This window comes from Drosophila ficusphila, unplaced genomic scaffold, assembly GCF_018152265.1.
Source record: "Drosophila ficusphila isolate 14025-0441.05 unplaced genomic scaffold, ASM1815226v1 contig_791, whole genome shotgun sequence".
NCBI lineage: Eukaryota > Metazoa > Arthropoda > Insecta > Diptera > Drosophilidae > Drosophila > Drosophila ficusphila.
This window is the reverse complement of record NW_025064737.1, coordinates 15,996,243-16,008,661: the sequence shown is the minus strand read 5'-3', so window position 1 is coordinate 16,008,661 and position 12,419 is coordinate 15,996,243. Positions and strand designations below refer to the sequence as shown.

The 12,419-nt window shown below is 42.6% G+C and overlaps 1 protein-coding gene across 1 annotated transcript in view; it reads left to right on the top strand.

Annotated features, from left to right (window-relative positions):
• Positions 1-12,419, top strand: part of LOC108092020 (trithorax group protein osa) — a 30,847-nt gene that overhangs the window by 3,364 nt on the left and 15,064 nt on the right. Inside the window, 2 exon segments of the mRNA XM_017191457.1 lie at positions 6,069-6,371; positions 6,438-6,656. Of these exon segments, the coding sequence (XP_017046946.1) occupies positions 6,069-6,371; positions 6,438-6,656 (522 nt within the window).

The window sequence follows — 12,419 nt, the reverse complement described above, 5'->3', positions numbered from 1 at the left end:
AACCGGCACTTGCCGCAGAAAACAATAACAACAAAAGACCGCACCGCAACGGTAAAACTGAGAAGAGGAAGAGGTAGAACAAGAAAGAGTTTCTCGTTCACAAAAATGTTGAGGCATTCATTCACATTTTTTAAGGTTTTGGGGTTTCCTTTTCTTTTCATGTCAACATTATCGATGGCTGTTGGTCTTGGATCTGATTAGAATATTTTTAAATGTTAAGCACTGCATTACTTTGTTCTGGAAGTAAAGAAAAGGATAGAAATTGGTTAGAAAACGAAAATAATTCTTACATATATAAGTTTGTGGAAATTTATACTTTTATTAAAATATTAATTCTGATTATATAATAAAAAAAATGAAGGAACTTAAGTGTGCTTGATATGTCTTCACACTTTGTTACTTTATTTCTTTTCAGTTAATCTAATTTTTTTGAGGTGAAAGAACCCAATAGCATATCAAAAAACTTCAGTATTTAATCCCATAGTATCGAAGTTTGCTATCAGTTGTGTCAGGCGATAATGCGTTTACCTTTTTTATTGTGTTTGATGTTTGGTTTATTAGCCCCAATGAAGCACGTGTTTCCTCATTTTGATTTAAACGAAAACCGGTTAATTGTTTTATAAGTGGGGTAGCGCGGTAGTTAGGGGCATACCATACTCATATCAGTTCCTCTACTCCGTATCTATGTACACACATATGTATGTAGTTATCGGTTTGCTTTTGGCATATTTGATGTCGTTGCAATGGGATCGATTGTTTTTAATTTCATGAATGGTGCGGATGTAGATGAGATGTCTCGAATACGAGTCAACGAACTTTGATGCCGACGATTAGCCAGAGAAATATAAACAAATCTATGTGAGCACACAAATCAAAGCGGTCCGCTAGGGTTAGACATGTGCGATGCGATGCGATGCGACCTTCGAGAGCTTTTGTTTATGGGCTATGGTGTGGTTCTGTGTGTGGGTAGTGCGAGATAAAAAAAAAGTTTAAAAACCACTGCTACTATCCAATGTCATGTGTTTGAATGTTTGTCTCGCTCTGTGAGCTTGTATGTGCATAAACAAAGAAATCAAATTGCCGGCTGAGTGTGACTTACGCGTGCATGCAATAAATACATACGTAGTACATCCACAGAGGTACTACCGAAACAACAACAACAACAATGGCCAAGTAGGCACCGTAATCAAAGGCAATAACAGAGAAACTTGTTGTTGTCACAGCTGACTCTCCCTCCCTTTCTCTGTGTTTTGGGGGGTAGATGGAGGAGGAGTAGCCGGCAAGCAGTAGAGGAAGCAGAAACCAAAACAAAATAAAAATGAAAATCAAGTGAAACCGCGCACAGTCGAAAGAGAGGTTGAGGAGGTGGAGGAGGAGTGCTCGACTATGATGATGACATGCCTTGGCTCACTCGCATTCCCTCGCTACCCTACCCCACACCCCTCTTTCTTTCTTTGAGTGCAAGTGTGCTGCTGCATCCCGTTATGCTTCTCATATATCCTTGACGTTTGATTCTCCTTTGAGGTCAACAGGTGCAGGGAGCAGCTCTTTGCCGCATATATTAAAGAGTCGAAAGGCCTCTTTTTTGGGGTTTCGGTTTTATGTTTGTTGTGTTTTTGGGGAAAGGCAAAAGGCATTGCATTAACCGCTCTTTCTGCTTGTGTCTCTGTTGTTCCTTTTTGGCCCCTTCTTCATACTCCTGCTTTCTGTTTCTTTTTTTTTTTTGTTTGTTGAGTGAGCTGCTGTTTGTGGGCCGGCTTGTTTATGCTGGTTTTTCGCATGTATGTGTGTTGGTGTGCTTGTATTGGAGTGCCTTTAAAGTTTGACCTACAAAAAGTGGAGCACTCAGAACAGTTGCCTTTGCCTTAACTGTTATTGTCCCTGGTTGCCATCGCTCTTCCTTTTTCAGCCTTTGCTTCCTTCTTTTCTCTGGCCATCATTGCCTTTCCTTTTTCTTAGCTTTCCTTAAACCATTCCAGTGAATAATAGTCAGTTAAATTCTTAGCAACATTTTCATAACAGCGAATAGCTATGTCTATCCAAGAAGTTGATTTTCTTTGCCAAATCCAATATTTAATCAAGTATATACATATTTGTTAAATGTAGCAAAGGTAACCTTTTAACTTTGCTCGCAATTCGTCTAACATCATTTATATTAAGGTCATAAGCTTGAACTTTAGTTAGGATAATGTGCTCCAAAGAATTGAAAAATATAAGAATTTATTTGTTTGAAATGGAATTTTTCCTAATATATTTTTCAAATTGAAAAAATTTGAGATTTATTTTTTTATACCAAAGCGACTTAAAGATGGATAAATAATCGTTTAGTAATTGAAAAGTAAAACAATAAGAGATAAGTAATCGGTCAAAAGGTTGAGCACAATTTTGCGACAGTTGGTCGGTCGGCGCGTACTGCATTGGTTTATTTCGGTTGCCTTGTTTATCTTTCCGCAACTGCTGTGAATGGGCGCGCGGAGAATGCGACATTGTATTAAAAACTATGCCCGTTCGGGAGTTGTGCACGTAATTCCGCCCATTTGCCGACAGCAGCACAGCGGAATCATCAGCCTGCAGGGACGGGGTCCTTCCCCTGATCCGGCTTCCTTATTACCACCCTCTTCCACCTCCGCACACAACCCTTACAAACTGCTGCTGCCGGCATTACCTTTACGGCTACGAAATCGCATTTACCACGTTTTTTCCCTTCGCACAATTTATATGCAATCGCCCCCCGTCTGTCCGTCTGTGTGTGTGTGTCTGTTGGTTATGAAATTATAAACCCAGGATCAGAAGAAGAGAGAGGAGAGGAGAGGAAAGGAGCAAACAGGACCACTCCCTTGGCTGCTGCGCTTTGTTTTTGTTCCCGCGATATTTTAATACATGTAGCCGGCTTTTAGCTGGAAAACCTACCACCACCAGAGACCCAGAACTGAACATAACCATCAGGCAGTTGTTCCTGCCCGAATTCCCCCCGAAGTCCCCTGCCTTTGAACGTAATTCCGACCGACGTTCGTTCGTTCCAACCGTCATTCGTTCGTTACACTCATTGTATGTTTGTGTGTATGTGTGTGTGTTTGTGCCACCGTACGACCCTTGCTGCATTAATTCAAATTCCACTTCAGCTTCTACCCGCCGTTGCCGTTGCCGTTTCTGCTTTTGATTTTCATCCATGATGAGTTTTCCCTTTTATTTTTTTCTTTTTTTTTTAACTTTATTTCTCGTTGCCTCGTTCGTTCGCTCCGCACACAGATACACACGCACACAGCCAGAGCACGAAAACCATCCATTCATGTTTCCTGTCACCCTGCAGTGGACCGACCGAAAGACCAAACGACCGACCGTTCCGTCCCGTCGTTGTTGTTGCTGTCGTTGTAGATTGTTGTAGTTGCTGTTGTCCTCGTTGCCCGAACGACGGGATCTGGCTTTAGCTGTAGCTTGGCCCTGGTTCTGGTTCGGTTCTGTTTCTGGCTATGGATCTGGCTTGTTTGCCCTGCCTTGCCTTTCCTTACCATTCCTTTTCTTTAGGCCAAGACAACTATGCTCCGTCGGTAGGCAGTGTTGACTTATTTTCGTTTTGGGATATTATTTTAAGTCTGGATAAACCAAACAAAAATTTCTCTAAAACTGTGGTTTTTCTGAAAGAATTTTATGTTTTCTCAACTAATGTAGATATTGACATTGGCATTATATTCCGTCACACAATAGTTTTCCATTAAAACTGTGGTTCTACATTGTCAGTAACTATCTTATAAAGTACTTTGGGTACAAACATGGTTAGAATAAATCTGCCGGTTATTCTGATCAACAATGCATATGTATAATTTTAGGGTTTCCTATAATGAATAGATTTGCGGGGTGTTTTCAACAGATGATAGTTTAATCGACAAAAATGCTTTTGTCAGTAAAATTAGGAATTTGTTTCAGATATATACAAGCCATAAAAGACAACTTGATTATACAGCTGTTAGGAGCCACTCACCTGCCATCGGCATTCATAAAAAACCCATAGTTGTTTTGAATTGTGAATGTGAATTGAAGTTAGAATGGAAACATGTTAACAGAGTTATAATAAAAATACTCAGTTGGTAAATAACGATTAAAACTTGTGTACCCCTTGATATTTGCTGGAAAATACATAGCTAGATTTGCGTTGAAAGTAGCTGAGCTGCCAGCACTCTTTTTTCGGTTGGTTTTCTCGTTCGTTCCCTCATTGCTGTGAGTTTCCATTAGATTTATTGCCACATTTTACTCCGGGCTGTGGCATTCGCAGCGATGTTGTTGCCCAGCTACATTTGTGTGTGCGCCGCTGTGGGGTTTTGTGTTTGCGAGGGCGAACTGAAAGTCTGTGTGTCTGTAACTCTGTGCTGTGCGAGCTTGGCAAGCGCCTCTCCACTTGCCATGTCAGACGGTCTCCGTGCTGTGTGCTATGGGCTGTGTGCTGTGTGCTGCGACTTGGTCCGCCTTGTCGCACCACGTCAAGTTGAAAATCCTTTCATTAATGGCATCCAAAGCTCTTTCCCACACACACACACCCAGATACAGATACACCGCCGCATGGCACATGGCATGCCTGTTTTTTGCTCGTCCTGCTCCAGTTGTCTGCCGCACAGGCCACGTTCCGCAGCGAGGTGTCTTCTCCGTTTCGGAGCTCCTTTTCCTCCTCCTTCTGGTTGCAACTTTGTCGTTGCACATGCACAAGTACATGAGTATGCGTGTGCGTCCGTAAGTTTCACTTTATATTCCACTCAAGTGGATTTCTTCTTCTGGCGCTGTGACGGGTCGCGGAGTGCCAGAGGAATCCTGGTGGAAGGACTCGGGTGCGGCAGGCAATCGACTAGCCGGGTCCCTGCCCCGTTTACTATGTCGCTGCCCCCAAGTTATGCGTCCTTCTTCAGGACAGAGCTTCGTAATTTGAACTGATTGGCTAGGACATGCACAATTCAGGTCGATTTTATAGCACTGCGGCATTCTAAAACGAGATTATCGTATTGTTGTATTGTACTATAAATCCATACAAATAACTTTTTAATTGAAAACCTCAATTAACTATTCGACATTATGATTTTGTCTTATCTGAACTAAGCCTTCTGTGAATATCTCCTTATGAAAAACTATCCCAGTGCCCCTAATTGTAAAAGCTTTTGTTGGGGTATTTGTTCTTGGAGCTGTAAATATTTCAATTTTTTGTGTCCGTCATTTAGGTTCCTTTGGCAGCATATTTTTTGAACTGTCTCTTTTTAATCTGCGCATTTGTGACTGTCAAGTGACAACACACCCGAGGGTGCGTCGATGTCTCTCCTTTTCACCCCCAACCATCCCACATTCCCCTTTAAATGTGAGTGGTGTACACACACGTTACAGTGGGCGCCAAATAATTAGGGGCACTTGTGCAGTCGGGGTCAGGTCAATTCCAATTATCGTCTAGTTTCCTTCCCAGCTGCACAATCGAATATTAATTGTTGGAAATTTCCAATGCAGAGAGTCCTAATCCGAGGACATCCACTGTGCCAAACACACACATGAGCAAGAGGGTGTGTATTTGTGCGCGCATTTACGGGAATTGGTTGTGGAATATCGATTAAAATGATATATACAATAAAATGGAATGTGCAGTGCTCGCACACAGACGAACAACATTGGCGAAGCCAAACGCAAATAATTGATGAATTGCAGGGGAAAAGCGTGTGGGAGGATATAAATAGAGAGCCAAAGAGCGAGAGAGAGAGAGACAAAGCAAGATGTCTGTAATTAAAAACCCATATGCCGTCTCTATCTCACCCCCAATTTAACCCCCCAAAGACCCACGTGACATTTTCGTAACTCGTTAGAAAATTGCACTTAAAATATGTTCTGAGCATATTGAAAAAGACAGTTTTGTTAGGATACTTTATTTGCATTTTGTACATATCAAAATTAAATTGAATCAATTTTTAACTTAACCGTTAAAATTATACATATATAAAAAGGCTACCTTTAAGGGTATGCCAAGGGTTAAACTTTGTCACTCATTAGATATTTATAAGTCTCCTTGGCATTTTATTGATCCTTGTTTGAATTTCCATTTCCAGACAAACACTTCCAGGGGTCAGTCACCCTATCCGCCAGCTCACGGTCAAAATTCAGGTTCCTATCCTAGTTCGCCGCAGCAGCAACAACAGCAACAGCAGCAACAACAGCAGCAGCAACAACAGGCGGGACAACAGCCAGGCGGTCCTGTGCCGGGCGGACCACCGCCGGGCGCCGGTCAACAGCCGCCGCAGCAGAACACACCGCCAACATCTCAATATTCGCCGTACCCGCAACGCTATCCGACACCGCCGGGTCTGCCGGCGAGCGGACCCAACCATCGAACTGCCTACTCGACGCACCAGGTGAGGATTGATGGGAAAGCGAATACCGCCATGGGCAGGACTAACGGAACATTGTTATTCCCGCAGTATCCCGAACCGAATCGACCTTGGCCAGGCGGTTCATCGCCCAGTCCCGGTCCCGGTCACCCATTGCCGCCCGCCTCACCGCACCATGTACCGCCAATGCAGCAGCAGGCCCCGCCACCGCCGCACGTTACCGCCGGCGGACCGCCGCCCAGCAGCAGTCCCGGCCATGCGCCCAGTCCATCGCCACAGCCCTCGCAGGCGTCGCCCTCGCCGCACCAGGTAAGCGATTGAATTGCATTTAATTACTATTGAGAGCTTCTGGAAAAGAATATAGTATACTATATAGTAATATCAAAACAGATATTTCGGACTCCTAAAAAGTCTGTAAATCAGTAGCAAGTTAACCCAACAAACCTATTAAAAACAGTAAAAAACCATTTGGTTTTCGTTTTATGATACATAAAACTTAAAACGAGATACTAAAGCAAATGTGAAATTGTTAACCAATTGTTCCTTTATTGGTCGGAAATGTGAGGTAATTCACTTTTATGAATGTTTTATAACTCCTGACAAGATATAAAAAAGATACAGCTTAGCTGATCGGTTATTTGTTATGGCCTTGTTCCATAAAACCACGTTGGAAAGTACTATTATAAAATAGAAGAAGCCACAATGACTGGTCTCTAATCGGATATGGTTGTATATACTTACCCATAGTATGTTATGATTATAACAGCTTGCTATTTGCACATTCATTGGATGGCTTGTGCCGTGGGACCACCCAGTCCCCCATTCACTCGACGACTCGTGTTGGCAGCTTTTCTAGATAATACACATCGAAAGTGGGTCAATAAACTGTGCTGCGTGAACACAGCACGTGAACTTGACTCGTGACGTCATACGTACGTCTACGTTGGCATCGCCACTCTTTACCTGCGATTTCCCCCACCCCAAAAAAGTGCTGTACCGCAGAGGCTTCCGCACCCCACCTTGCCCAACAACAACAAGAGGCAGGCAGTCTACAAAAGTTGTTCAGGTCAAATGTTTATGCCTGGCCATGGCACTCGTAGTTGGTTGTACTCATACCGGCACTTATAGCCCAACTCGCACTCATTTTTGGGTTGAGATTACATTCCGCCACCTCCCCCTCCTCCTCTTGCATTTGCAGCGCCCTTTGGGTCTTTATATTTTGTGTGGGATTACGATTTGCTTTTTATTTTTTTTTCTGCTTTGTACCTAAACACCTCCCGCTTTTCCCTTGAACTTGAACTGCTATCGCATCCCATCTTCACGCCGCCCCCTTTGCCTTAGCTTTAAAATTGCTTTTAGCCTTATCGTTGCTTTAGTTGTTGCTGTTGTTGTTGTTGTCGTCGGCCGTCTTGATTTGTTTTTATGAATTTTAATGATTTTTATTTTGTTTTGATTACTATTTCTTTCGGCGGCGGCATTTTCCCCTTTTGTCTTTTGGTTTATTTTTCGCATCGCCGACTGTCTGGTTCCCCACCCTCCCGTTTTCGAGATCGTTTATGCACGTGTCATCAGCATTTGTGGATTGATTTCTTTGCTGGATAATATTTTCCGGACTGTTTTTGCTTCATGTGCGTTGTAGATTAAAAAATATGACCCGAAGTCTACCAAAGTTGATGGGTTGTCTTAACTTAAAGTTGGGTGAGACTAGTTACAAAATTATATATGTAAAGATATCCACATCGAGAAATAGTTGTTTACAGAAGATTCATGCTATAAGTGGTTACCTCTATTCAAGTATATTTGCATATTGTTTTCTTTTCGAACCCCTAGTATTATTATTTTATCCGCTGCTGTTCATGTGATGTGCCTGCGGATGTGTGCGTTGGTTTTTGTACCCCATTTATTCATTCAGCATGTCCGCGGCCGTCGTGGCTGCCCCCTCTGGTCCCCCCCTCCGCTGTCTCCCCCTCCTGCTCCACCCCCAAACCCCTTGGCTCGCTCAGTCGACAATCCTCCTGTGCCTCATACCATTTCTTTATTTTGTATTTCGGTTTTTTCCCCCTCATTCCCTTTATATTTGGTATGTGGCATGTATATGCAACCAACACACTCGCATGACTACACTCAAGATCACACACAAAGCGTCTGTTACCATATATTTGGGTCAATGCCAAGGTCATTGTTGTTCTTGTTCTTGCTTTTCCTCCATCTCCTTCGCGTCGTGGTTGTTGTTGCTGGTTGTTTAGCGGGTTGTTTACATTTTATGTGTACTCTCATTTTAAACAAACGATTCATAAGCTCAGGTCCTCCTCTTTAGAAGCCATCAATCCAGCTCTTAGTCGATAACTTAACTGCAACATATTGCTCGGCCATTGCAAAGTACTATCAACATTATGAGGTATATGTACTTATGTTTCTCCATAAAACCTTTTTGTGGATTAACATCTTTTGTACAGCTTAAAGTTGCGTTTCAGAAAATCCTTAAATGAGCTTTATGCTATAACAGAAAACCTTAAAAAACCATAGCTTTCCAATCAAAAAAGTGTAATCAAACTACTGCTCGATTCCAAACAAAAATCAACCAATTGCACTGAAATTACTCTACAAATCCAATCCAATCGTTTTTCCTCAACTTTATAATTTGCTGTTGCAAGGTTAAATCCCCGTTTCTTGCCAATTCAAATTGAAACCAGGCGAAAACGAACCACACCGAATGAAAACAGTAATCACCCGCAGCCAACGCTCGTTTTAAGCCGTTTCAATGTGGGGAAATCCCTCCACGACCGCTGTTTTTAAGCTGGTCGATTTCGTATTGCATTTTGTAAGCTGATTTAAATTTACCGTGTGCTGCAGAACAAAAGCCAACTGGTAGAAATAATATTTAACTACTAAGGGCTTTTAAAGCGTTTACTCTGCAGTAAAAACACCTTTTTTATAGCGCATTACTTAAGCTTCCATCGATTTTCGAGAACAACTACGAATAGCCATCGATGTGTCCCAGTTTAGAAACTTATTTCAAGACTGTTCTGCGTCATTTTCGCTCTGTGGGCAATTGGCATGACTATCTTTTTATGCCTATCAGCATCTGAAATTTGCGGGCCAGCACAACTGCTGCATTCATTTAATGCCGCCCGAAATTGTGTGTGGTGCAGTGCACACGGTTGGCTGGGACTTTTGGGGCCTGAACTCGAACCACCGGCATGCGAATGCGACTGCGACTGCGAACCCAAAGCCCCCTGAGCCACATGGCCCGGCATTTCAGCCATTCTGTCCCTCTGCCGCCCATCTGGCCCCTCATTGCCCTCCGCCTGTTTGCCAGCCAACTCAACTGCCAATGAACAATTTTGCCGGTTTTTCTCCGTCCGCTGTTACTGGGATTTTAGTGCTCCTCCACTCAGTGCTGCGACTTTGCCGTGTTGTCGTTGTTGCTTTTGCTTTGGCTGTTATTGTTGGCAGCGGCGGCGGCGGCATCATCATCGTTTTTCATTTTAACAGGCGGCGCAGCCAGGGAAAAAAGGCAAAAATAAAGTCTAAATAAAAAGAACGTTCATTTCAGTTGCCGCTGCTGCACAGAGAAAAATCAAGGCTACCTTTGGGTTATAAACAAAAAAAAAGTAGATAGTTCTATTGTCTCAAAGTTTACAAGGAACTTTAACTTTAATTTAAAACTTTGAAATATTCAATGATAGACTTCTTTAACTTGTAACCCGCAAATGCAAAATGTCCAGGATGTTGGTCTTAAAATAAATGAAAATGGAAACATGTGGTATTTATAATCCATAAATATTAAAAATTATTAAGCAACGTACAGCACTGAAATTCATTTTCCCGTGTATTGGCTCATTGTGAACGCATACAAATTTCTATATTGAGAGTCGTGTGATTGTGCGCTTGTTTTTCAGTTCAGTCGTTTGGATACACACCACGAACCAACGAACGAACGAGCGGCTCTGAAACGTTGCGAACGAGTCGACTCGGGTCGGATTGGATCGGTGCGGAGCTCTGGCTCTGGCTTTGGCTTTGGCTTTTGCTATTGCCTTTGCTTTTGGCCGGTTCTGGCGGCTCTGACTGGCGGCGGCTGATTTCGACTCCCGACTCTGGCTGGGGCCGTGTGTTTTCGGTTGGAGCCCAGTGTGCGATTCATGGGACATTTGTCTGAGCTCTCAAAGTGGTTGACTGCCAGCGCTGGCTGTTTTTTTTTTCCTGTTGTCTTCTTTTGTTTTTTTCTGTTCGCTTTTACTGCTGGCAGTGGCGCGCTGTCGGTCGTTTTGTCAGTTTGCCATGTTGTAAGTGGTCAGGGGGGAGACGGACGGGGGCATCGGGAATCGGAGGCGACTGACTGCTCCGCTGGCAAAACCAACCAAAGACCGAACGAAACGCAACGAAATAAAACGAAGCGAACCAAACCCAACCGAACCGAGCAGATCCAAAGCGACTTCTGCCTCTGGTATACGAATATGCGAGTAGAATGTCTGTCTCTATATACAGTCGAACTTCTATAACTCGAAACATTATCGTAAACTTAAGCCCGAAATGGTATAGATTCCTGGAACAGATAGTAATTTCGATTTGGATCGTCTTGGGTTTTGAAATGAATAATTTTAATTCAGAAATTCGGTTGTAATTCGAGTTTAGGTGATTTCAATTTTTTATTAAAGGGAACCAAGCATAACTTTTAAAAACCTAGTACAAAGGCTAAACTCTTTCACTTGAATGAACTTCTATAAGAAAATAAATTTAAGTATCTGAAGAAATTTTAATCGAATTAACTTGGAGGATTATTATAAGAGAAGTTTTTTAAATGTGTCTTGTAGAATAATGCTTTTAAATTTATAAAACGATTTTTGAAAGCATTTGGAAACTTCAAATTATAAACATAAACCGAGGGAATGATGACTGTATATTAATTCTGGTGCTGTGGAGCTGCTTGAGTTTTCCCTTGTGCAATGTGCGCCATGCACACTTAACACAATCGCACAGACTTTCGATTCGCTCATAAAATTTCCAGCAAGCGCAAACAGAAATTGCATGAGCATGGACTCGAACGCTCGGATTCAGATTCAGATTGGATCCAGACTCTGTCTGCAGATGGAGATGGAGACGGAGTTGGCGACCCTCTCCCACACTTGGGGATGTCTAATGAGCGACAGTACGACTGGCTGTCGCTCAGCTGGGCTTGTGTTCTTTATACCGATATATATATGTACATATATCTCATTCCCTGACTCTGAGGTTAAACCCCTTTCGATCCGCTGCAGACGCTGTGCAAAATGAAAACCATTGCACTTGAGAGGGTGGAGATTGCGAGAAACCATGCGGGATGTGGTGAACTATTTTCTGTTTGTCTCACAATCTCACTGCTACAGTTTTTGAGGTTTGTACACCCTTCTCCATTGGGTGCTATTATTTTGATTCAGACCCTGCACAACAAGTTTAGTGTGGAGGGTTCCCTTATCAAAACGTACAGATAAAGCAAATAACTTTGGATGTTGTTTTTCATTAGTGCCAATTTTAAAATCTAAGGCAAACATTTCCTTGAATTCTTTTGTAAGTTTACCACTATCAATATGCTTGATTTGTATTACATTTTTATCACCTTGTTTGTTTAAAACTTACTAATTAGTATCGCAATACCTTATAGCTAGGGTATTTCAAGCTACGATCTAAATGTGTTTGGCCCTTCCCTCATGTTTTTATTTTTATGATATCCCCGAGTTTATTACTTTTCCTCAGCGACTGGCTGTGTTTATAAATTCCCTGCTGCCCCTTCCGCTGGTTTCGTGTGTGCCGCTCCTTTGTGCATTTAATTCTCTTATTTTTTATCTCTTCGTTCGCCGCATAACAAGCACATGTATGCCAGTCCTTGTTTTCAGTTTTTTTTTTTTTTTTTGCCTTTTTTCGTTTTTTTTTTTTTTTTGCAGCACTCGCTTGCCACATTCATCGCTAAAGGTTTTAAGGTGATAAGCCACAAAGGTCCCATCAGAGCCGGCCAGAACGAGCCGGCGGTACCGGCAGTACCAGCAATACCAGCAATACCGGCGGTTCCATCGGCAGCAGCTGACAGCCAGACAT